At 36.6% G+C, this 27,505-nt stretch overlaps 1 protein-coding gene across 4 annotated transcripts in view; it reads right to left on the reverse strand.

Moving 5' to 3' along the window:
- LOC132904843 (cysteine-rich secretory protein 2-like) overlaps nt 1-27,505 on the reverse strand; it is a 97,149-nt gene that overhangs the window by 28,052 nt on the left and 41,592 nt on the right. For 3 of the 4 annotated variants that reach the window (XM_060955621.1, XM_060955620.1, XM_060955619.1), the window contains 2 exons: nt 26,276-26,329; nt 2,769-2,866 (listed from right to left, as the gene is read on the reverse strand). In XM_060955621.1, coding sequence (XP_060811604.1) covers nt 2,769-2,850 — 82 coding nt within the window. In that variant the 5' untranslated portion in view covers nt 2,851-2,866; nt 26,276-26,329. The remainder of the gene's footprint in view (nt 1-2,768; nt 2,867-26,275; nt 26,330-27,505) is intronic. The other variant, XM_060955622.1, reaches the window with a different exon arrangement.

The following is a 27,505-nucleotide window of genomic DNA, read 5'->3' on the forward strand; positions in this document are numbered from 1 at the left end:
TTGGCGAATTTTTTTTTTTTTTTATTTTATTTTGGTTATTTTACAATTTGTCCTTATGGACATTTGGTAAAGTGTTATATCTTGTTGGTGAAGAAAAAAAAATATAAATAAAAAATAAATATAGCATGTGGGCGGCTACCCCCAGCGGGATGCCAGCTTCGTTTTTTCTAAGTTATATCTTTTATGAAAATTGGCGAATGGTGCGGAATTTACGAATTCTTTGTGTTTTTTCGTTTCTTCGATCATCGAATTTCCATCGATGAATGCACGAACTTCGCGTGATTGTCAATTTCTCTTCCTCTATTTTCACGAATACGTAAAATTTAAAAAATTCATTGCGAATTTGTCTCTTGTTCTTCTGATCATTTGAGAGAAAAAAATTTTCATGTATTCGTGTATTTTACGTATTTTCCTCGCCCTACTGTCTAATTCGAACTCATTTCATTATACTCGTTACATGTTTTAATCCTTTGTTTGAAATATATTCGACAGGGAAAGATTCGAATGGGTGTGGAATTTGTGAAAATCGGCGTGAATTCCCTTTTTGTTTTTATAGTAAGCAACGTATTTGTTTCGTTGCATTCGTTACATGCTTCGACAAAATTGGAAAAGAACAAATTCCAATTGGTGTGGAATTTTCCAAACATATTGTGAATTCCCTTTGTTTCCTTTTTGTAGAGTTCCACAGCAAATATAATTGCATTTTATTTCACCACGCCCACTGTATGTTTCATTGTAGTTTTCGAAATTTTCGATACACACTCCTCTCTCATTCGCAACTTTTCAGATTACTAAACCATTGACTTCCAACGTTGCGCTAACGCAACATTTCACTCGCAATTTTTGTCAGCAAATTCACGGTATTGAACTTTGCCATTTCAGGTTGCAATAACAAAAGTAAGTTCCAAACATTTCCGTAGTATTTTTTTATTATTTTCTTCTTCCACATAGATCGCACAATGTCTTGAAATTTGAAGAAATTGAAATATTTATGACATTAGGATAAACCAATCTTTTTTAAATAATCTTTTTCTTTTTTCATAGACCTGCGTGTAATGTCTAGTATCGTAATGTTCATATTTCGGCGAAACAGTATATATGTGATTTTATTTACGTTTTTCAGTAACGTTGCGTTTGCGAAACTGTGGGATTAGTAGATAAAGTTCGAAGTATAGAGGAAAATGTGAGTGAGCAATCGAATACTTTTTGACAATTTCTTTTCGTTATATTAAAATTACATTATTTCGTACACTAAAACTTCAAGGATTCTTTACCGCTGGTACTATTCGCAAGAGCTGCGTTGGAAATTGCCATTTGGAAGCCACTTCAACTATGAAAAATAAAGAGAGGAACTCTTTCGACTTTGCTTTCGAAAGGCAAACTGAAGTTGCGGTGGTGAAGTGAAACGACAATTCCATTGTGAATGTGATCACAAAAAATAGCACTATGGAATATTTAGCGCAGGCTAAAAAAGAAAAGAAAACTGCCTCTGTACCACAGCCTCGTGTAACTTTCGAGTATAATCAAAATATGGGACACTTTATTATGTAAAAAGTGGTTATGGTCTCTGTCTATAAATTTGGTTAACAGCGTTATTATAAATTCATGGCAAATACATGAACTCGTACATACTAAAAAGATGTCGCGGCCAGAGTTTCCATTGTATTTAGCTACGACCTTAAGGAAATTCTGAGGATCTTCAGATTGGAAATGAACAATCTTACTTAAAAATTAGTCAAGAGGAAAGAACAAATTATGCTCGTACAGGGCATGCTACAACAGTTGGTACTTGAACAAAGAGAAGATGTAAATCGTGCAAAAGTACAGCTATTTATAAATGCCGAAACTATAATACGCATCTCCACTAAATATGTTTGGAACAGTTCCAATCTTCAAACTAATATTAGGAAATATACCTTAAAAGGCGAAAGTTGCATAAACGTAAAGCTTCGTTACACGAAAACTAGCGATTCGAAATTTATTTTGATAGCATTTATACTCTGTCTTATACACTTGTATAAATAATAGATAGTTATATGTATAAAACTTGCCTTGTCTCACTAATTGGTTTTTAACGGGCTAATAAACAGATCCACTATGTAGTATAAACAAATTACTATATGTGTATTACACAATGTATTGCACAAGAATTTATTACTAACAACCGAACATTTGATTTTAAACTGCATTTTACCTTCTACACATTTTTATCTCATATTTCTACGAAGAAAAATGTGTGCCTCGCTCTACACAATTCACCAGAAAATTCGTGACATTTTTCATTTTTCTGCAGACTTCTTTGCCTTGTGTAAATCTGACTTACAGATGGCAAAATTCTCCGAGTAACTTCGCTCGAAGACTTACCATTGTACGCGGAGCTTTGTTTATACCAACTTTATATCAGTACTTTTTTCGTGACCTTAAAATTAGGGATGACGAAGTTGGAAGTTTCTGTAACAGGTGTGCATAATGAATGCGGGTGCAACTTTCGAAAAACTCATCCTATCTGGCCCATGAAAAGCAGTGAAAAGAGAAACCCATGACAAAAATTTGAACAACTCGACTCTGTTCTTTTTTCCCTTCATATTAAATGCTGCATGTGTCCTATGTCCCTTGTATTCTAGAAATTTCAAGAAAAATATAGCGGTAAAATACATGGAGATATTGGGTTTGATCGATCGATAACGATTCGCGCGTGAGAAAAGTTTCTTGACAGAGAAAAGCTAGAAAGAAGAATCGAAGAGATTGAAATAAATGTGACTACTTACTCGGCTTGCTACGATGCGTCTTCCGTGGCACAGCCGCTGGCAGCGCCAGAGCTATTAGGAGGATAATCCACAGCCACCTCATAATTTCCGATTACGACCTGCAACATACCGAGCGACACCTTATTCAAGAGCAAAGATCGTTAATAGCTTTGAAGTTTGAAAGAAGCTTGTATCTCTTCTCGCAGACTAATCACAGTTTCATGAAAGTTTTTCAAACTTAATATTTAATGTTATAATAATATTAATTTAATATTATTTCATGGAAATTTATAGATTTGTTCGAGTGAAGCGTTCGATACACTTCGATATTTGTCATCGTGTAATTTCCACATCGATACCTTGAATCCGTTTGCGCGCTTTAATAGTAATGACTAACTAAGCGTGTAAATTAACTTACAAAAATTACATCGCTATATATTCGTTCACAATGCATCAACTAAATAGTAGACTTTTTAATTAAATTACACGTAATCTGTTCCGTCTTTGACGAAGGAAATTTATTCACGAAATTGAACAGATCGTTCAAAGAAATTCATTTGACAAATTGTAAAACTAAATTGTACCTCTTTCCAATTTATATTTCTAAATAGTACTTTGAATTTTCTCGGAGCTTTCGCTTCAAGTCGGTTGTATCACCGCGGGTGAGCTTATATTTTCGCAGGCGGCGAGGTGTTCATTAAAGAAAGCCTCTTACCGGGCTTCTTATCTCCGCCCTTTTCGCGACGAAACGGCACGGGCCTCGCTCGTATGCGCTTCAAATAGCCGAGCGTACGTGCGCGAAAACGGAATGACGTGCAGAATGAAGAGCGAGGCAGTCGGCCAGAAAAGAGCAGAAAATGAAAATAAGTGATCCAAAGACGACGCGACGTTCAGTATAGAGAAAAGGGATTTACACGCGAGATTCTTTTACCTGTTTCTCTGTGTCAGATCTTCTTTCAATGATCCCGTATATTTTACGTAAATAACCGTAAATAAGCTGGAACAGAGCACATTTCATTTCAACTCTCTACAACAAAGCTACGTGACCCAAAAGCTAAACTGTATCTGTCTACTTTCTGTATTTAGAGAAGTTCTACGGTTGTCTTCTTTTTAAAAGAAACCTGCCGTATGATATATCATCTCGTATAAAATTGAAGATCTCAGGAAAAAGATACGATAAATATACATTTTTATCGAGTTACGAATCTTCAACAGTTGGAGCAGTTCGACGTCCACGAGTCTCAGAATACCAGGGAAAAAAATAGAAGATGAGTTCTATGATTGCAAATTTTATCTTTTACTTGTTACAAGAAAAGACACGATTTTATTACTCGCCCTAAACAACGACGAAAATTTTCAAATGCCAACGTGACAATAAAAGTGAAAAAGAGAAGATTCTATCAACATCGGGAAATAAAATTTCACTTGGTACTGGTGTTGAAATCGACATTGATCGCGGTGAATCGGCCGTGTAGCCGAGCTTTTCACGGGCGAACGCGCTTCTCATTAATCACGATTCTCCGCATCAGCGGGAAATTTCATTATTTCTCCGGAGGCGAACGCGTCCAATGCTGTGACAGCTTCGATGTCTGCCACACTGTATCAAACGCACAAACGAAGACAGATTGTGTTGCCACTCGTCAAAATCGCCCAGAGCGCCGACATCGGCCAAAATCGAGGATTAACGCTAGTCTTTTTTTTGTTTTGCGCGAGCGAACAGCTCGACTACCTACCCGGAAAATCAGTCATCAGGTTATGAGCATCGAGCTGTGTGGACGGGACGCTCGTGGTCAGTAGCGTTGAACGAGTTGTTAACTGAATTTGGTTAATGGATTAAAAACGCAATGCGGAAGCTCTCTTAAAATTTATTAATCTAGTACAAGTCTTTATTACCATAAAACACTTTTTTTTTTATTGGAAGATTTTGTTGGAAAATTTTGTCCGTAATTTTGTACTTCAAACATATACATGTCTATAAAAAGTACATCGTTGTATTTATCATAATATTTACATACTAGATAATTAAGTCCTGATATATTCATAGCATTTAATAATACTTCCACGTAACTACCAACAATTCGATACGATAAAAAATGAAATATATAATCTGGTAAAAAATGCTTCTCATTTACATCGTATTCATTTAAAAAATTGCTGATTTCTAATTTATCCGAGATCCGAACAAATGAAACGTGTTAGGTTTCAGAAATTCTTGATCGTCGAAGAGATCGCTCTTTCCACCAAACCAAATCCTCTCAGTTATCATACCCATATCTCCATTATTCTCGCGTCCCTGAAACCAGCCGCTGCTATCAAACTCTTTATCCGTGCTTTACATTCACCTGTCCCAATACACCTATATAACGATATCTCGAACGTTATACGCCCGTTTATTCAGCAAACTGGCGTAGGAATCGTGCATACCGATGGAACGAAAAAAAAAAGAGGTTGAAATTCTGCCAAATACCAAGCGCTTAAGGTATCGTTACATATTCGGGGCAACTATCGATGTAGGGAATCGAGTCGATACCTGAGCAAATGGTTCATGAGTCCGTATCGTGTCTCGATTTCAGGCCCGAGTGATCAGAAAGCCGATAGAAAAAGGCGAAAAAGGGCGAGGAGTAAGAGCCGCGTATCTGCTCTATATCTTAAACCACTTTGCATTTGCTCTATACGGGGTACCATCGTCTTTCCGGATGGCTGAAAAGGGTGAATTCCGCCGGAGAAAATGAAAACGGAAGGTATAAAAGCGTCTGCACACGGTCCATAGGATGGGGGCGCTGGAGAACGAAAAATATCTTTGACGTTCGATCTTGAGGACCTTGCGCCTGGTAACTTTGTCGCAGATACTCCGCTATCTTAGGTGCGCGCACGTGAGAGACTGGTGACTTAATAAAAGAGATGTTAATGTGATGGTTTATGACGTAGATGTGAGAGCAGGATAAAGTTAAATTCGGAAAACAGAATTTAAGATAAAGTTCCAAATTATATCATAGACATATCACAGGTGTGAGAGAAAGATATAGTTAGATTCGAATTAGAATATCGAATTAGAGTGGTCTTTCGGGATGAGAAACTTCGCGATAAAAGAAATCGTGGCGTAACATCCCAACGATCAACGTCATTAGCACGTGTTAAGATCTGAAAGGAGTGTTCAAGTTTCAAAAATTCAACGATCTATTTCCTTATTTGCTTTTCGCAACGCGTGAAAAGTGATTATTATTTCAAAACAAGTTGGAGTTCTAACACTACTTTCGAAGGTTTCGGTGAGTAAGAGACAGAAGTTTTAGAGTTTGGAACTCTATCTGTCTTCCTATGCGAAATTGGAAGATTAGAGGACTCGTGGTTGTATAGTTTTGAATTAGAGAGAGTTACGGAGTTCAAGATTGCAAGGTTCGGAGTTTTAGGGTTTTGGTTCATAGAGTTTCGAGTTGTGAATTCGGAAGTATAGAATAGAAGATGTAAATTCATCGTAGATGAAGGACGTTAATTTCACAGAATACTAATAGTTTTTTCTTACCATGTTTTATCTGCTTCTTAATCGGAATTTTTCCGTTTTATTTATATTTATTCTTAATATCGACATATTTGCAGTATCGAATTAACCATAATTGTTACTGCTAGGAAAAACGAGTTATTGTTATTCGTATCATTATTATAAGCGCCTACATTCAACATTTTGATAATGAATTATTTAATAAGCAACATTTTCAAGAACACGAATTGATGAAAATTAAACAGTCGAATAAAATATAAGGCAATTGTAAAGTACGTTGGCTTGATATTATTCGTAAACAATCATCGTGTGTTTTACATTAAACTAATCATACATAACGATGTAATTGATAATGGAGATTAATATAGTTGATAATGAAATTAATATGTAAATGATAATGATAGAGGGAGCAAAGTGAATAAGATTTATTGGACGTTGTACGAATACGTGATGTATCTGCTTCATTTTATCGGAGAAACTAGACGTTGCGCCATATCGAATTTCAGTAGTAAATCCAGGATACGTTCAACCATGTCTGACCATAACTAATGTTAACTACTAAAACTATTATAACGTAACGTCGCGTTTAAATTTGGATTGGATAACAAATAAATTTTTATGTAAGAGATTAACGAAAAGTAAGTATATATAACAATTGTACATTTTCGTTAACATTGTTTGGAAAATTTAAAATATGCTGGAAAATAATTTTTGGAATAATCTTTGTTTAATGTTGGTAATACATTGTTATTCAAGCAATTGCTTAACAATATTTTTAAAATCTGTATCGATAATTATATTTAGCTAAATGTTTAAGATGTATTTTAACGATTAAGTAAACTCCTAATTATAAAGTATGTTATAAACTTAATTATTGCTTTTACTTTATTAAATGTACAAATTTAAATGTTTCAATATGGAAATTTGAGCAATATCTATTTGTTTATTTATCATTCGATACATGAAACGCGTGACACGTATAGATCGCAAGAAAACCGTTCAGCGTGACGAGTTATTGATCATTAAAATATTTGCGAAACACTGTGTTGACATGCTTCAATAATGCAACAACGCATAAACCAATCACATACGTTAATAATGAAATGTCCAGGTCGTAGAAGTTGTAAACGTCGATCAACAAGTACTTATTTTCACTAATTAATGAATTTCAAATCTCTAGATTCAAACCTCCGATCGAAGCAAACATTTGCGACTAAGCGATCATGCTCTGATTATATATAGCTACGTTATGTACGTTGTGTCAATCATTATTTAAATCAAACATAGTCGAAAATAAGTAAAATTAAATCATTTCATGATTAAATAACAAACGATTAAAATATAGTTTCAAAGTGTTCAAGCGTATTTACCTCCGTGTTATTCGTATTCAGAAAAATCAACCTAATTTAGCTGGTAACGAGGAAGACTTTCAATTTTGACAGTTACAGCGGAATGGTTAAACGACGCGAGTCGGTAGCAACATATACACGATAGGGTACGTTGCTGGTGGTTATCAGCAGAATTTCAGCATCATTTGCAAAATTAAATGCAAACATTCACGAACTCTACACAGAAATTTTGAGCGAGCGTTATTTCGCTTGTTTTTGTTCGGCAAGCTGCAGATGGATTCTGTGTGCGATATGAATACTTGAATTTATTACTACTTGAGCAAATTGTAAAATTATACGTTTCTTCTAGCTAGAAACACAGAAATATCTCGTAAACAATTTTTATACTGATGCAATATTATAACTGGTATTATAACTGAACGAATGAAGCTAAATAGAGATCCAGTTTATTCTGCAATTAACTTGCGAAATAAGAGTAAAACAAAGCTGTAATTTATTACGAAAAGAAATTCTACGAATACAAATGTATAATTTCAACGTTCGAGACTGATAAATAGATTGGGCATGAGAATAAATCTATCCTAATCTGAGGAATTTCAATCACCTTCCTATCTCGAATCGTTTCTCATAAAACTTCACAGAACTTCAGAATTTCAACGAATTTACATATTCCCAACGTGTATAAGTTACCAGTGATCCACGATACGTTTTCATTAAGTGGAGAGAAATGCCCTTTACCTCGATATCGAACTAAAGCGAAAAAAAAAGGTTGAACTGAAACGAAGTTACTGTAATTGTCGAGTTTCTGTAATCGAGTATAGCAATGAAACTTTTTGACCCAGTTTTAACGTTCTATCCAAGGTCTTAAATTTAACAGCACATTCGAAGAGTTAGAAAGAGCCATCAAACCAAGGTAATGACATTCTGAACGAACAGAGGCGCTAGCTTACCCTTTAACTATACATATTATAGAACCTCTGTACTAAAATTTTAATCTAAATAATATCAAAGCAATTTCACCCTTAAGCAATCGCAATCTTTAACAGCTGTTTTAAGGACTATTACGTATTTTAAATCTTTTACAGATTATTTGAAACATTAATTTTAACGACGAATCCGCCAGTTTAATCTTTATGTGCATGTAGTTAAACCGCGGTTATCAATCAATCACTTAACAAGTAACAGTCAGAACAATAAGTTTCTAACAGCCAAGTCAGTCCGTTGTTTAATCAGTCAGGATTGGCATTACCAAGAAACAATCAGACTTCGACGTTAAACCATTAAATCCATGTTTCTCGTAATAAATTGGTTTCAGCTGCAAACAATTTCTAGATTGGCCGATTACATCAGATTAGGACGAAACTATGTCTGTTCATCGCCAATTTCTTTGAATGTAAAAGGAAATCTCATATTCATTGGCAACTCACTGTAACGAGGTAATCGAAACAGTCCGTTCATCTCGTATCGCCCTTTTAGCAGAGAACATTGAGAAGACGTAGGAAAAAAGGAGAGATACTCCGTCTGGAGAGGAAGACGAGTTGAAGGAGTAGAAGGAAGATCCCCGAGGAAATCCGGCTTCGTCAAAGAAACCCGGTAACATCTATTAAGACCTTTGTCGCATGACTCGCATTTTTATAACCGAATCGACGTGGTTGAAACCCGATTTCATCCCCCGTTGGCTTTTGTCAGACAAAGGGATTGAGATTGCTCGACGATGCACATTATAACAATATTCGTGTACCGTAGAGATTCTAAGGAAAGATACGAATTCTAAGGAATGATCTTTGTCACTGAGGAACTTTATAAAATGGTCAATTTTACAAATAGCTAAAATCGCTTTATCAATTCTTCTTTCTTTCAACCAATCGTAAAATTACAAGTATTCGTCAATATATTAGTCTGCATATTTTCGAAAGCTGCTTAATCGTGAAAGAGCTTAATCTTTGTCCATCCTTATAACTCTGAGTACGTTTTCAACTTTACGTATAAAAGGAAAAAATTGCTATCCAATTCTCAAGAACGTTGAAGCGAGAGAGAAGAAAGATGTGTGAGAGAAGCACGAGTGAAACCAGCCATAAGACTCAGAGTTAACGAGGAATAACGAAAGAGACCAAGTCGCAGGTTTCCCCTCGAGTGTACCCGGAAATCGGGGCATCGGAACTTTTTCCAATGTCGCGTACCGCTAAAATATCGGTCAAATAACATTTCCCTCTCATCCCTGTTACCTTTCAACAAACGACCATTAATTCGCGGGGAGAGGCTGCTTCCAACTCGTTCGAGGAGAGAACCTCCTATTTCCCGATACTGACCCTTCTTCTCTCCACCCCCTCGTTTAAAAACCCTCTTCTCGCTTCCGCAGCTTCAAAATCCGCCTGATCCAACTGTCTATTTCCTCTCTTTCTCTCTCTCTCTCTCTCTCTCTTTCCATCCAAGCGGCGGATTCATGTCGCTGCAGACGATCGAACGAATACCATGCGACCGCTATGAATTCGTAGAGGGGCGAAGGCGAAGGGATGATAGCGAGATCGGGGGTTGAACTCAACGACCGCTTTACATTATCCGGAATACCGCTTCAGGCCAGTCCGAATGGATATAGAAGCCCAGCTGTTTGATTTCTTTTGATTTACTCCGAAACTAGAAGGTAGAGTAGTCTTTCGTGTTTTCGTGGGTTCGGTACGAAGGCGTTGAGCGTTGTATATTGGTATATAGATGACTTTTTTCGAACCTTCCCTCGGATGTGTTTTCCCAAATAAACGTGTTTTCTAGAGAGCTTGTTCGTTTTATTAGTACAGTAGTTTTGAGGGGTAAAATGTTGTAGAATATGGCCAAGTCGTGAAATCGGTAGCTTGTTGCCCGTTGAAGATTATATATTGTTGCCTGTTAAATATATGCTATTTGGATTAACATTTCGAAACTCATATGCCATTATAGTACAAGTCCATAGACTAGCCAGTTATAAAACTAAAATATAAAAAGTATTGTACAACCGTCTTGAAAAAGTGTTCGACAACATCTGCCACTATGGATTAATACTAACGCGTAAAATTCACTTTCTACCATTATATTATAATCTTCTAAAATCTTACTAAATCTCCTAAGAACTTATTGATCGAACCTTCTATGTAAAAATCAAGGATATTCTCAGGCATTAAGCAGATCAGAGGTGTACTCGGACTAATTTTATACATCCCCTTTACGGCTGATATTACGAGCAGTTAATAGATTCTTGAAGATTGGTTGTATAAAAGAAAGTTTAAAGTAAACGTCACTAAATATAAACACGTAACGTTCACCTTGAAACGAAGAGTGAAACATCAAAAGTGTAGTCAAAAGGCAAATAATACCAAGGTTTGCGTACAGATGTTTGAGATTACATTTAGGCTCTAAATCGACGCGAAAGGAGCACATTATCGCAAAAGTTTGCCGGTATATAAAATACCGATTACAAAGGAGACAAATGGCATGGATGATTGGCAAAAGATCGAAGCTTAGTAAATAAATTACAGCTGTATAAAAGTATAATAAAGCCACTTTGGGCATACGGTATACTGCTATGAGGAATGATGGCGAAGAGCCAAACATATTACCAAACTTGAAGCCCAACTCAATTATATCACGTTCAATCGTTAGTGCTCCGTGGTTTGTTAGGAACGAAGAAATAAGGAATAAGGATAATATCGTCACGGTAAGGGAGAAAATACTCGAGGCAATTATTAAAAAGGCATAAAAATGCACGTTAATCCATTAGCCAATAATACATCCGATCGATATATCCCACGCAGGCTTAAAAGAATACACCTTACGGCCCTAATAAACAAGTAAACATCTGCAAATAACGCACATAAATTGATCTTAATGAGAATGACGTTATCACAATGGAGACATCGTCGTCGTGGTATTTTGCCACATTTAGAATAATTTGGCTAATGCCTACTGACAAATTGCAAGGTATACAAGAGATACATAAAAGAGGACAAAAATTTAAATTAACTGGCGGCACTTAAGGTGAATTAAAAATGTCTCTGTTTCATTTTATACAGTACAGGCGCACGCAACTGGCTGTTTCTATTTTTAATCCTTACGTTATATTTTTTTTCCTTTCTTTTTACTGCCATAAATCCTTTTTTTACGTCGTTGCATTTTTCTTCTTATTTCTAGAACTTTTTCTCTGCGTCTCCTTACACCTTTTTATTGTTGAAATTCTCTTGTCGGTGATCTTGCGTAGCTTTTCATTGGTGAAATCCCTTTTCCGTGCCCAGCATTATTTTTTATTGCCCGTCTTCCCTTCTCGCTGGGATCCCCTGTTGCTAGAATCTCTGTCTGGTATCCTGCGGCGGAATTGCTTGACCGAATGTGAAAACTTTGTGAGTTAGGACCTGGCCATATCGCAGATGTTTGTATTAGCTCTCATAAATTTTGTATAAATATCTTAACTCCCAGAACAATATCCTTTTCAAAATGAAACTTCAAACTTGCCTTTCATTCCAGTATTCCATTAAAGTTTGAACTACACAATTATTTAAATTACGGACAGGTTCGTGCTGTTAATAATCGTGCGAACTTAAATTTCAAGATCACTACTGCTTATAACGAATGAAAATGTAACTCAAAGCAAATTTCATTAGCACTACCGCAACTTTCTTCTCTGTAATTTCAAACTTTTCAAACGAAGAAATTATCAATTCGACGTAAAAGGTCAGATATTACTTAAAATTATGAAACTCTTTTCATGAAACAGAAGCGTGACTGGACTAGGAACATATTGGAAAACATAGCAAATAAAATTAGAAATAATTTTGAATTTTAGTAGTAACTGAAATTCTAAACATTGTATTTTACATAAACGATACGAATTTTCATAAATGTTAGGCGAAATTAGAAATTTCCCATAAACAAGCAGTTAGATATAACTTCATTTTATTCGCGTGGTATGAAAGATTATAAGTGTAATTACTATGAAAGATGTATCATTCCACGATCATTTCGCCTCGTCAATTTCTTCTTCGGCAAGACATTTCATGGAATTATTGTACAGAAGAAACACGAACGTACCGCGACTTTTGCTCACAGTTCCTTGACTTTCTGGGATAGACGAAAACGCAGTCAAGTTTCTTCTCCAGAGATTTATGTGTTGTCCCGAACTACGATACGAGCGTGCTCATTCTCGTCTGGTCTTTCAACTACTGTTACGTGAAATGAATTATGACGCGATACTTCAGATACGAGCGTAATCGCTCGATATCGTTTGAATTCAATTTTATATCTCGTTGTAACTTTAGTACTAATAGAAACGTATACGTGCAAAGAAGAATGAGCGATAAAGGAAGCTTGATACAACGAACGATCGAAAGAGATTCGGATATATACATATATTTATAAAGCTTTTCACGATTAAAATAGAAAAACGGTATTGGAGAAATTCAAAGGACAAATGGCTCGTAAACTGCAACCCTTTCCTTCTTTAATCCACAGAAACCGCGTCATAAATTCGACTTTACTTTACTGGTCGTAGCACTTCGAATCACGCCATAAATGTTTATAAGAGAGCTTAAATTTTCCAACGAGCAGACTTTATGTAATTCTTAGGTAAAATTAGCGTAAGTTTGAAACTAAAGCGATGTTTTACGATCAGTGTAGTTTTATAGCAATTCGCTGACGCGAACTGTAATCGACCGGGTGCTTTTTTGTTCGCAAAAATGGCGATCAGTCGCGAACGGTGATATTTTCTGACAGCGAGGTGTGTTCTTTCGAAACAGCAACTGTGTCGAATGATTTATCGCCGGAGTGAAACACGTCAAAGAAAATCCGCGGAGATTTAGTATTTCGATTTAATGTGATCGAATGCTTTTATCGAAGTTGTTTTTGGTGTATCTTTCGAAATGATCGAAGTTTCCCGATGAATATTTCACTTAACAGAGGATTGGATAAGGAATCGATTTTATATAGGTATGGAGAAGATCCGATGCTGTGAAGAATGAATTACGCAAACGATGCAGGGTACTCAGCTTTTCTCTGCAATACATAGAAATAAAAAAGAATGTCGTATAAATAAATAAATGCTTTTATAGAAAATACATGAAAATACAAAATGGCAATAAACTGATTTTTTCCTAAATTATGAGAAAGATACGAGATGATTGTGGACTGCCAATTTCATTATGCAACGTGAAAACGAGTATCAGGATGACAGATTCGCCTGATGTAATATTTTATTATATAAGCTAATGGTCGGTCTCGATTCACAACATTGTTACAGCGCTCGTAGAATTTTCTGGGCCCTACATTTTTATTCCTGTGAACGTAGAGGAACAGCAAAGGATATCTATCGACGTTCGATGGAATAACCATTCACCGTGGGCACAGTCGAGCAAATATTCCTAGAAATGATCCCTTGTTATGCAAACACGCATGGAGAGTAATCCGATGGAATAAGCCCTGCTGGATTGTTAGACGCGATAATAATGTGTCTGAATAGTAGAAAAAATAGAGACGTCGAGAATATGATTCGAAGGAACATAAAATAATTTGACACGTTTGTACGTTCTCGTTCTTGCCCACTTTCGTCGCGTTTCAGTCGTTGAGCTGTCATTAAAAGCAAAAAGAGCAGAAACCCAATCTGAAAAATTTTGCAATAAAAAATAAGAAATATATCTCAAATGAATATATCAAACTGCAATAAAATCACGGTAAATTATTCGAAACGATGCATCCCCGCGTGTTAAAGGCCTTTGATCAGAGTCCAAATAAGCAAAAACAACAGAATATATCGTTATCTATGAAACGACCCCCGGAAACAACGTGTAACGGATTTATGTGGCCCATACTGCTGGTCGCAATGATAACGCTGTCAAAATTCATCGTTTTCTCGCGACGCGAGATAACGCGTCGCGTCCAGCTTTCAGGAAACCGTGGATGGGATTCGACTGTCGCGAAACGCGCAATTACCCAGCTTCTATACAGAGTAAACAGCATGTAACTTTCAAATAGAACATAGTAGTTAGACCGATGTTATGTTCCTGTGAAAATGTTGCATTCGCTACAGCGATTTCGCGTAGTTGTTTCGCTATTAAAATTACATCCGAGAACGACGCATATTACTCTTGGCGGAAGAGACATATGTTGTTATTACACTTTGTATGTATACCTTGAATTATTTCATTTTTACATTTCTAACGCTATATAAAGAATTATAGATGCTAGAACGTTCTCCTACTAGAACAAGACATAAACATCAAATGCAATTAAACATAAACGAGAGTGGTTTTTATTATGAGTTTTTTAATCGCCAAAGCCCAAGATATTTCAAAGTCAAGTTTTCACCTTCTTGCTCTACCTTTGACCATGCCGCTAAAAGAGAGTGTTTTGGACCAGCTAAGAATTCTCAAGGAATTTGTAGATATCTCCGTTGGCGATGCGAAAAATTCACCAGTGAAACAAGTATCCGAGAGTTCCAGTCAAACGCGTTTCAGCGCAAACGAAGGAGACGAAAACATTTATCCCTTGGAGACTCGGAGGATCGTTTCAGATTCGCGGCGTGCGAGCAATTCGTGGCGTCGGCATCGCACACGCGCTCGCGTGTTTCTTCAGTTTTCATGTATGTATGCATGCGCTGGGACGCGGCGAGCGAGGATTTTATAAGGGATTTTATTCATTCCGAGCGAATTCCTCGCGGTAAACGGTGGCCTGCAAGCCGACACCGAGCTGTTTCATTCACATTTTAACACGAACCGCTAAAAGTATTCCCTTTAGCGAACCTCTCGTTCTCGTTTTCTCTCCTCCTTTGTTTCTGTGAGCAAGACGAGATGGACTAATCGTAACGTGTTAGCCGTTTTCGGAGAGTTTCGTTTTACCCTTCGTGAATTATTGTTATCGGACAAAACGGTTTTTAATATTTTAACAAAACTTCGAGCAGAACGTCGAAACAAGAAACGTCTTAATGACAGAAAAACAGAATTATGTAAAAGACTTGGAGAAAGAGGCAGAATAAATTGCACGGTATACAATATGAACCTACTCTGGAAATAACGAAATACCAAAAGAAAGGCATGCAATTTTGCAAATTTTGCCAATTATACCGTCATTTGTCTCTCCGATTGGCAGTCGTTTCGTTCGTTGCATCGACTGTTGAAACAGGGGAAACGTTCAGGACTCTACAATATACGGAAGAACACTGCAGGCGAATCTGTTTTTCATATTGAAACAGTCACGTTCCTCTGCGAACGTATTATTACAACCGACATGCCACTGTCTGCAGCACAGCCTCGTCGCTCCTCTCCTGCAATTTGCTATTCAACCTGGAGCCCCTGTTTGCCGAATAGTTTGTCGAATACGTGTACGTCCGCGCCTGCAGTCTGATTGGCTGTATGCGCAATTGCATCAGAGCCTGGCGCTCTTCGCCCAAGACGCATCACGAACTAGTTTCCCACACGTAAACCGCCGTTTCGCGATTTCCTTTTGACCGAGATGAGGAGAGGATTACTCCATGAGAGAGGTATTAACGTAGAAGCGAGTGGTATTGCGAGTGGCAATTGTGGCTCATGACGATTTGCATGGCAAGATCGTTAACGCCATTCCTAGTCCAGAGACGTATTAATTTAAGGATTATATAGATACGTTTAATTTAATCGCTTAGGGAAAAACGGTTGATCCGACGAGAGTAAAAGTGACACGATACTTTGATACTCGATATATTATCAAGTAATTTGTTGTCGATGTGATATCGAGTACACAGTATGATCGATATACCGATATCGTTATATTATATGGCTTTGCTTTACAGTAAACGAATTTCTCCATTTTTTTGTACGACTAATATAATTTATTGGTATAGATTACTACTGTAAGCTCGCGCTAGAGAAGATGTGACTTTTAAAACGTTGCATCTTAGGCGATTCAAGTAACCCTACCTTATCCCCTCAAATCATCCTTACCCGCGAAACAAATCTGTTTAAGATCGCCAGCAAAGACTTCGACGCGTAAACACCAACCTATCGCAAAATAAACGAACCTCTGTCTCGGTCCTTGGAGATTTCTACGCCTTGCTTCTCCCTTTAACGGTACTGCACACGACGGAACTACAAAGGCGACAGGCAAAACTCGTTAAGTCAACGCAACGGTCTCAACCACCGGTTTCGCCGTGTAACGACGGTAAACTCGCGACTGTATTAGCCGAAACGACGTCGATAAACATTTGTAGATAGAGTTATATTTCAACGACAACGAGCGAACCAGAAGGGGTAGAACGAGTGGGAAAACGTCTTTACCCAGTTCCTAGGCGGCAGTATCGATTGTGCAACTTGGCTGGGAACTACTTTAAAAGTTTCCACCGCGGTACTCTTTCGTTCCTGGAGACTCTCAACGCTCGACTCTTCGTACCTGTACTCTCGGACTGGTCCCTTTTACGCGATTACACCCCCGTTCGTCGCGATTCTCACCAACTCGAACCACCACCAACACCGAATCAGAGTTGTGGAGATCGCAATTCGCTTTAGATTCTTTTCGATTTCTTAATGGAGACTCGAGTCCATTTCGATATAGAGGAGAGTCGTGCAGTACCGACCGCCCTAAAGTTTGTTGTTATATCTTTACTTAGAGTGGGTAAAAATACAAATTTAAAAGATGAGTTTATAATATACTTATGGAATTTGATAGAAGGAAGAAAATTAATTCTGTGAAGTTCAATAATAAGAATTAACAATTTCCAAGAGTAAAACCGTTGTAATTGGTTAGAAAAGAAAGATAGTCGTCCAGTACGGATCAATTACTTAATCAATAGATTTTTCGATCTGAATGATTAACACCGTTGAAAAAGGACACTCCACACAAATCACACGTAAAATAATTAATATTTTCTTGGTCTATGCATTCAAGGTTTGCCCAGTCTTTATATTCGTCGTTCTTGGGACATTAAAAGCCTCAGCCTGTCTCTCGGTAATTTTATTCTCAAATAGTAACTTTATAGCGACATTTGTGTTCTTTTTTCTGCGTTGGAATTTCTTTCGCGACATTTTTCCGCGGGACAGATAGAAGGAAGATTAAATAAACATTCGTTAACTTTAGTTACCAACGGATTAAGCTTACAGATAAAAAAAATTTGGTCCATAGTAGTCGACGGCTAATTGATTGATACTGGACGGTAAACACGTAGAAACGTTTTGAATTATAGTGTATATAATTTACAAAGGAAGTTACAAAACAGGAGCTTGTAATTATACAGCTACTTAGTAGACTAGATATGGAGAAATATCATTTACTTACTTGAGAAACAAATTATCAGCTCTAGAAAGTAACTTTTAACACTTGGAATACCAACGTATACGTTTAACGTGTTGGAACAGCGAAAACAATATATCTTTGAAATAGATTACGCGTGAATTGTTATAGTTATTTGATTATATTTATAAAAGTGCCAATATCTGGTGAAAAAGCCGGAACTAATCTTGGTCGGTGCTGGACTTGATCTCCCTTAAGTATAATATGTATACGTAATTTTTCTAGAGATAAATTCAAAATTTAAAAAACTGGAAAGAATAAAAATATTTCTATACCGCGTATGGTAAATAAATCAAATGTTTAACAAATAAATAAATATTTTTGTGTACATAGTATCGATAAATATCGAACATCAGAAGATGTCAAAAAATATTACGTTCCCGTTCCCTCCTGCTATTCTTTGTGTTATTTCATCGTGTTACTTCACACACAAACTAGTTTTAAGATAAATATTTTTATTTGTTTATTCTATTTATTTATTTACGGGATAAACCGTTTGACATAACAGATTAAGGTAGAAGACAAAAGGAAATAAAGAAAAAAAAATAGAAAAGAAAAGAAGACGCATATGTACGAGAAAGAAAAAGAATGAGAATAAACATGTAAGAAGTAACGAGACAGAGACACGGTATAAAAATGTAAAAAAAACTTACGACACAACATTGTCATAGTGTTAAATAAACTATAGATTGACCGAAAATATCCAAGCTCGTGTGGCAAGAATTCACGTGATTGACTATGCGATTTATGCAATTATAGTAACCGTACAATGTGCGATGTTGTGTATGAAACAGTAAATGACTTCTTAAGCTTCTTAACATTGGTACATTGAGGAAGAGTAACAGCATGATATCCGAATAATCGACAATACTTTTAACTATTTCGCTAATGAAAATTATATCAGACACTGCTCAGTGTCGGAAGATTTAAGCTATTAAGGACATAACTGTGACAATCAAACGGCATCTGTTGTTCACTACTTTTAACGTCCAGCCTTAAGAATTTATGTTGAACATTTTCCATATTATGACTGTAAGACATACAATTTTCAAAAATTGTTTACAATGAATTAACAACGTTATTATACCAATATTATTATTAAAACGTTAATTGTCCATAATTATTTGTTTTATGAGGCATATGATAAGTATTTCTTATACGGTACGTCTAGGATTCTCTCTTATTCAATTCAAGCTAAGAACCTTGAAACTCTTGAAATACGCTGCAAATATCGTCCACAGAATATCAAGAATATAAAGAGCCTCGGCTTACGATGTTTTCCTCCAGCCATACTTTATCAGATATTCAGAAAAGAACTCCAAAGACCAAACAGAACGCAGTTCATTTAAAACACTGTCGGCCTCACGATCCTCTCCGTAACAATAAATTTAAACCTCCTTACCAAGGGAATGTCGCGTAACTTACAGAACAATGCCAGACCTCTTCCACAAATTTCACATACATCCTTCGCCGTAGAAACCACTGAAACTTAAACTGCCCTACACTCCCAATACTCCATACGTTACTTAACTACGAATATCCGTGCACGTTATTCTCCTTTATTTTCGAGTCACATATCGCAGTAGTTCTCAGCATTGAATCCCTTATGCATTACTTCATTTGTATTTTACTTCTCTTTTTAGAGATTTTTCTTAGATCGTCTTACTATCGTATCAACGTATCATCTCATCCATCATATTCTTCTAATTTACCTTCGACAGAATTCTGAATTCTTCTTAGACATTTAGATCTTTACATTCATACGTAATTAATGTTCGTGTGATACAGTGGCAAAAATAGTGTCTATATTTCCGGACGGCAAGATAACACATGGCACAAATTTGGAAAATTTTATTCAATAACATACAAAAATACAAAAGCATATTTCATTAACTTGACAATTAGTTTTTAGGATATGGTTCTTAAGTGTTATGCAATCCTGAAGTGAAAATAAATACTTTTTCCTGGAAAATTAGAAATATGGAATTCGGTGGAATCAAATGATAGCAGGTGCTGCAGAAAAACAAAAAGTTGCTCGCATTTAACGAATATGTTAATATTTTGTACAGTTTCCTACGTTTTTTACGACTACCGTCGTTCTTCTCGATAACCACTTAAGTAGCTGTTAGATTCTTTTTTGTGTTATTTTTTCACACTCTTCGACGATACAGTTTCTCGAGTTATTTACATTCTGAAATCACCGTCTGTTTACATAATCTGCTCTCGCGAGCTCACCACAACAATTTTCTATTATTCGGCTGACCCTTCTGACCGTAAAACTTTCATCTTTCCCTCAAAAAATATTTCTGCACCGATCTGTACGGTGTAACCATGACATTGTCCTGTTGGAGTACCAAGTTTTCATCAGATCAATTGATCAAGTCAATCTGCCTTATACTATTCATTTTTTCAATTAACAAACGTCCATAAGAAGCAGGGACAGAATTTTGCGGGAAAGCGCTTAAAATGATTTAAAGGATGGAGGAATGTTATTTCCACCGATGGAAAAATGGTTAATTTAGATGGCCCAGATAGGTGGAAGTATTATTATCGTGATTTACAGACGGAAAAGAAATCCGCGATGAATCGGTGGAAGTGAGACGAGAGACGAAAATCGTATTTATTAGCGGAAAATGAATAGTATGAAATAGATTTACTTTATCAACTGAAAAATACAAGCACACTCAGTGCACAGGTCGGTGAAGAAGTACTTTTTGGAGAAAATGATGGAAGTTTTATAATGGGCAGAAAATTCAGCCAACCTAAATATAATAGAAAATTGTTGGGGTGAGCTCGCAAGAGCAGTTTGTGAAAATAGATGGCAATTACACGATGTAAATGACTCGTGAAACTGCATTGTCGGAGAATGATAAAAAGCAAAACAAAAAGAATGGAGAAGCTATTTAAATTATAACGAAACAGAATGAAAGCAATTGTAAGAAGTAAAGGAAACTTTTAGAAATAAAGGAAATATTAACATAACAATATCTTTGGTAAATGTGGGTAAATTTTCATTTTCCTGCCGCATGCGTTGCCATTTTGTCGCACTGGATTCATATTTATTTTCACTTCAGAACTATACACACAGTGGTACATTAAAAACTGGTTATTGAGTTAATGAAAAATACTTTTCTATACTTATTTGCTATTTGATAAAATTTTCCGAATTTATACCATGTGTTATCTTTCCATCCGGAAGTGTATACTTCAATTACTTGAAAGAAAGATGCTCAGAAAGCTTTCAGGACGACCTAATACATTTTTATCTACCTGTTATTAAATATCTATCGAGGGCAATGTAGCTAATTCGTTCATAATCTGTTTGAAGAATCTTTTCGTAAATATACAAATCCTAATCTTCTTATAAGCAGAAATAAATTCAATTCGTAAAAATGTATGAACTCATTAGTCGTTACTACAATTCTCGCAAACCACAGCACTTGCGGATGTATTACATTTCCACCGCGAGTCAGGATTAATTTCTGCGACACCCCCGCGCAGCGTCGATTCTCGCGACGTAATTCAGCAAGTTACACGTTCAGTTGTGCCCGCGCGAACTTAATATTTTCTGCATTGTCGAGTGTAATTCCTAAGACGATACTACGTGCGTTTCACCATTTTCGTATCTCTGTCGCGCTATAATTCTCTGCTCGTCGCGCTTTCTGCGCCAGCCAAGCGTAATACGTCACCCCCATTTACGACGGTGTGGCGAACATCTTCAGGATTCGAGGCTTGTATATGCAACTTATGTGCAACAGTGGTTTCGCATGCGTTCACCTTGGGAACATCATTTAAGCGGAAGCATCCCCGTCGACAGAACTTCTCGCGCGCTTTAAAGTTTTACCGTGGACGAAGCGCGATCTAATAAGTTGAGCGAGACCTAGATTGCTTACTCTCTTTCTCTGTTGCGCCAAACTTTATGCCAACGTTAGACTTCCATAATTTCTAGATCTCCGGTTACAGTTTGAATTTTGCATATCGTTTATTTGCAAGAGTTGCTGAAAAGCTCCAATCGAGTGGTACAAGTGACGAAGCGTTCAATTAGAGAAAATTATAGGCGGTGAAATGATTCGAGAAAGTTTCAATTTTCGATTTTCTTCGCGCGTAGGATTTTTTCGAGTTTTTTAATTATACGATATACAGATGCAAATATCTCTTAAACTACACGTTATTCGAAGACGTGTTTCAAACAAAACTTGTTCTGTTTGAAGAGGTACATCTTATCGTAAGATGCCTCGCAGATTTGTTTAGGTAGAGACGTTTCCGAAATCTCAAGGTGATCTTTGTTTTCCTAAATGGAGCTATACATCTTTTTATACACCGTACAACATAGTTTTTAATTCTCTACAAAAAGATATTATATTAAGGTGCCTGTATCTGGAAACGCTTAGTCCAAAATATATTTCAAGACTAATTAAGAGCGAGGAAAACAAACAAAAACATCGCGTTGTCTTTTTTAGCCCTTCGTAGGATAAATTTTACTAGATTAAAGTTGAAATATCCTTTAAACTAATAATTTTTTGACCCAAGTACCTTGATAGTTTCTTATAGAGAGTTAAAAAATGCATCGAATGGTATATATAGTTTATGAAATATATAGTTTAGCAGATATTTGTGTAGATCGATTAAAATGGAACATCTTGTATGTGATGAAATCTTCAACTTGGATAAGCTGTAATCGTGAAATATAAAATATTGAGAGAATAAGATTGAATTTCGTTTATTCGTAAAGATCCAATTGGAGGATGGAAGCAATAAAATTTCTAATTTGAGAAATCTCTGATGCATCCTGATTCGATTTACAAATTATCGTACAGTTTTGCACCATTTCACAGAATTGGTGATGCGTTTGAACAGTACGATTCTGTCGAAGATGTTTAGTATTTTATCACGCTACTCTTTCCCTTTTTCTCCCTCCCTTTCTCTGTTTCCATGAGAAACCTTTGCCTGTCACAGTATTTAATTTGCCCTTCCCTTTGTAAAGTTCGTCGCCCTGTTCGCGGAATTTGCATATAACTTGCCGTGTCGCAACGTCGGCGTCGTTCGCGAGAAAAATTCAAGGGTCAAAATTCGCCTCACGTATCAGTGGCGCAAGTAAAAGTTGCATTTTTTAATCTTTAGCCGCGCTAACGTGACCATGCTTCATCCTCGAGATATCGCCGTCTTCTCTTCACCGACCAATTCTAAACTTTCCACCGCGTAATTTTATAAATAAACGAGCTGCGAGCTACTTGCGCTATTTTTTCGTTTACATTGCTCTCGGGATACCTGGCTTGGCCAAAGTCGAGCAATAAACAAAAGACATTAAAAAGTAACAGCAGTAAGAAAAAAAAAAGATCATTTTAGATTAAAATACTCTAGTATGTACTATTTCATTCGTGTTTTATTTCTCTCTGCGTTTGGCTATGTTTTATCTCTTAAATAAAGATGTATCACGTAAAATAGAGCTTTAGCTTTCTTCGGTTTCAAAGTCATGAATAGAACATTTTTCAACGCGCTAAATTTGCATTCAAACCAGAACAGATAAAGAACTACAAGACGATGCTAACAACATTTATCGTTAAAAGGAAAATCCATCTCGAAAGCCGATCGTTAATCCGTTCATCGAAACTGAGAATTTTCAATCTCGCTCGCATCGTCTCGCCGAAACCTTTCCTCGATCAATATCGATATTCTCATATTTTCCACTCCTTTTTATTTTCCTCTGTAAAAGTTCTGTACGCAGGAATCCCATGAAACCGTAGGAAGCGCGTTTCAAACCGAATTCAGCGATACATCTGCGCATGCGAAACTAGATACGAAGAGCGCAAAGGCTATCCTAATGAAATGGCCAGCGGAACAATATTAAAAAGCAAGAAAAGGGGAAGAAGATATATTTTAGCGGGATATTTTCATTTAACCGTCGGTAAATGTTGGACGTGCGGGCGCAGCTTTGAATGCCATTTCACCGGTGATATTTAACACGATCCCTCTTTGCGAAGCTCATCGCTCGCGCAATTTCCATATAAACGCAGTTCACAACGAGATAGTTTAAACACGAATGCAAATGTATTTTCATTGCCTTCTCACAATGATCGACGTTTTTTTTTTTTTTTCGTCTTTACGCGCTCGTGATCACAGCGAACTGATACCCCATGAAAAACATCTTGCTATGTTCAACTGAACAGAAACACGAAGCTAGGCAGATGGGAAATATCTGCGGCCAATTAGACAATGGACGTACACATGGGATGTGCACATTTCGATCGTTTAATTTCCTTAACAGGTTAACGCCGGCGCCGATATTCATGGTTTTCTCTGCGAGGCGGCACCCGAATGCACTGCGTCTGCTTCGTGGGGCAGCGCAGCGTCAGATTAGACTGTTCGACACGACCGCAATTTTTCAACTTTGACCTCAATTTATAGCAAAATTACAAAAGCTATACGATTCCTGTTGGGTTCAATGAATTCCATGGACTTTAATAGTTTGGCGGTATCAATTTGCATATATCCATAGATGTAAGTAAAGCTGACGGGACCAGCTTCGGCCCTAATTTTGTACTCTTTTCGATTTTTCTCAAAAAGTGGAAATCTAACGCGAATTCTGACATTCATAGCGCGAATTAAAAATTTTTTTTATTCCGTAGAGGAAAAAGAAATAGTCATGCGCGTTTGTCGGAGAACGACGGCGCGCGTAAGGAACATGCACGACGAAAATAGCGTTAGGTTACGTTAAATTTTTTAAATGGACTGACAGAAGGCCAGTATGTATGCTAACTATTTCCAAAAATCACAGGTGTGTTATAATGTTGAGATAAAATAATATAAACCTATTTTGTATTACCCATTTTGTGAAATACATGTGTGACCCATCGCGATGCACGCCGCCCCACGGAACAGACTCGAGTGACCCATCGGTAGGGCATGCCGACGTTAACGTGTTCAGTATAACACGGATAGCGTATTGTTCTTAATCGGCCTAAAATTATTACTGCATAGACCGATCGACGTTTCTAAGAAATTGAAATTTTCAACTTAAAATGTACTTTTCCATCGCAATACTCCATCTATCCACGATTATCGTACGCAACAAGGGACAAACGATGTTGCTCTGCAAAATCATGAATACCATTCAGAATCGATTTACGAGGAGCATCGATCATTCGGTTGTGAACGCGATTTTGCCTGCGCGTTGACAGCGAAACTTTATTACGCGGCATATTTCGTCTCCATAAACTATTGAATATAAGCGTGTGCACCGTACGAACGGTAATATTTCCTTCCTTACCGTTCACGTGCTTGCAGCCTGTCAAGGATTTGTGCAAAATACGGATATTTGCAGAACAAGATAAATTTCAAAAAGAGTTTTGAGTTTTTAAGAAATATCTCGAAAGTTATATTTGTAGTGCGTTATATTATATGTGTTCTATTTTATTATATCGTATATTAATTTTATGTAGAGTAACGAGAAAGATAACGAAATATTTTACCGATAAGAAATTGTTTAAAAGAATCGTTGTTCGCAGGAGTTCTACAATAAAAATGTACTGGATATTTTAAACGGAACTTTCGAATTGGTATTTGCACATAGAAGAAAAATTATGAATGAGGAATAATTTTATTCTATTCTATTAATAAACAAGACTGAATTTAAATAAATTTCTTATACGTGTTTTTAATTTTACTTTCTTCCTTTTTTTATTATCATCAGTATTGTTTGCGCATCTTCTTTTAAATCATCTTTCGACGTATCGTCTCTTATTTTTACAAGCAATTTTATGATCTACTAAACCTCAAAGAACTTCAACTTTGGTAATTCATTGACATTTACGACGAAATGCGTGTTACTTAAATTATACGTGTAAAAAATAGAATCGCGTAACACAAGAAGTTAAATATTTTGATTTTATTTTACTTGACATTCAGTGTTTGAATTGATAATTTCTTTATAGCGTCTTACGCACACAAGCTTAAACACATATTATTCGCATAAAGGTTCAAACTGCGAAAATTTTCAAATCGACCAAATATTTTTTACCATTTTATCTACCAAAGGAGTGAAAAAATCCATCCATTATATTCAATTTATCTTCCGCAGGAAAATCACTCTTCTTTGCCTATCGCTATCTAATATCGTTCCACGCAAGAAGCAAATGGTAGACGACGGAAGAAAAACAGGCCAACGATTCCGAGTCGTGCAACGCATCTAAAACGCTTTCAGGGGCAATCTATCGCGACGTGGGTGAAACGCGCTTTAATCTCCTGCACTGTACGCCGTAAAAAGAACGGTTCCCGGTTATTGACGAGTAAACAGTGAAATAAACGAATCCCATAGTAGCGTAAAATATTCTCGATTAACGAGAGGGACCGACACAACTCCAATTTCGCGACGTTCGCTGTCGAAAATTACTAGCGTAAAAAACGCAACTTACCAGGAATCAGTGGTGCAATTCGTTTCCTTTTGCTCTTCCAAACACGGGAAAAAACTGAAACAGAGAAAAGGAGAAACGAGTGAACTATATGCGATCGATCCTGCAACATGCTTCGTTGATGATATCACTTTTTTTGCGCGTTTAAATCAAATATTAATAACGATATTAATATAAAAATATTAATAACGTATTAATAAAAGTCGTCAATATTTTTTCAGAGAGCTATATTGAACGTTATTACTTTTATGAGGAGCGTCTTAAACGCTACTGCTCTAAAGACACGTGTTGTTTAACTCTTTCGTGCCGATATTTCTTTTAATTGGCTCAAATTAAAACAAAAAAATAGGCGATTCATAATTAAACTCCAATGGGTCTCAGTGATGACAGAAAAATTGCAATAGCTCAGCAATTTTTCTAAAAGCTACCCTGGATAATATCTGTCCTTGGATCGTATTGTCAATACTCTTAGAAGGATTGAGTGCCGTATTTTTTATATTTAGCAGGCGTTAAAAAAACAACAGGTTTGCTGCCCTTTTAAAAATCCTTATATTTATAATATCTAGAATAGAATAGTTTCTTACCATGTAGAAGTTGTAGAATAGAAGCGATACGAAAAATGTATCATCGTATTTGAAAGAATTAAAAGAAATAGGTAACCTAAAAATTGACAATGAACGGCTTTAGAAAACGTCGAGTTCATACGATGCAACGAAATCAAGCGCAGAAAATTATTAATTACACATACGGAATTCCAAAAGATCGATGGTGATGAATGGCATTAATCGCTTTGTGTTACTCACCGATCCATTCGCGAGCGAATACGCAAACACACGTATTATCTATCGATGTTCGGATGCGCTCGTATGCGACTCGGCAGACGGAAGTTCTGTACGGGCTACGAAGTTGATGTAATTAATTAGCGGAGCAATTACGAGGCGTAATGAAGCCGCGCGAACAAATCGGAAGCACGCGAGGCGCTATCGAACAATTGCTATATTCCGGTGTTAACGAAGATCACGTATTTTTTCCAACAGAGAATAGTACTATTCTTCGGTTACGAATTTGTCGTTCGTCGCAAAATTGTAATTTTTAGTTGGAGTTAAAGATCATCGTTTTAAATGTAATTAGTTTCGCTTTGCCTGATTATGTTTAGATAACGTTCACTACTCACATATGCGTGTGTGATCCTTTGAGATTACTTTAAATTTAACTTTAAGCTACGAAACGAAT

The sequence above is a fragment of the Bombus pascuorum genome, chromosome 3 (genome assembly GCF_905332965.1).
Source record: "Bombus pascuorum chromosome 3, iyBomPasc1.1, whole genome shotgun sequence".
NCBI lineage: Eukaryota > Metazoa > Arthropoda > Insecta > Hymenoptera > Apidae > Bombus > Bombus pascuorum.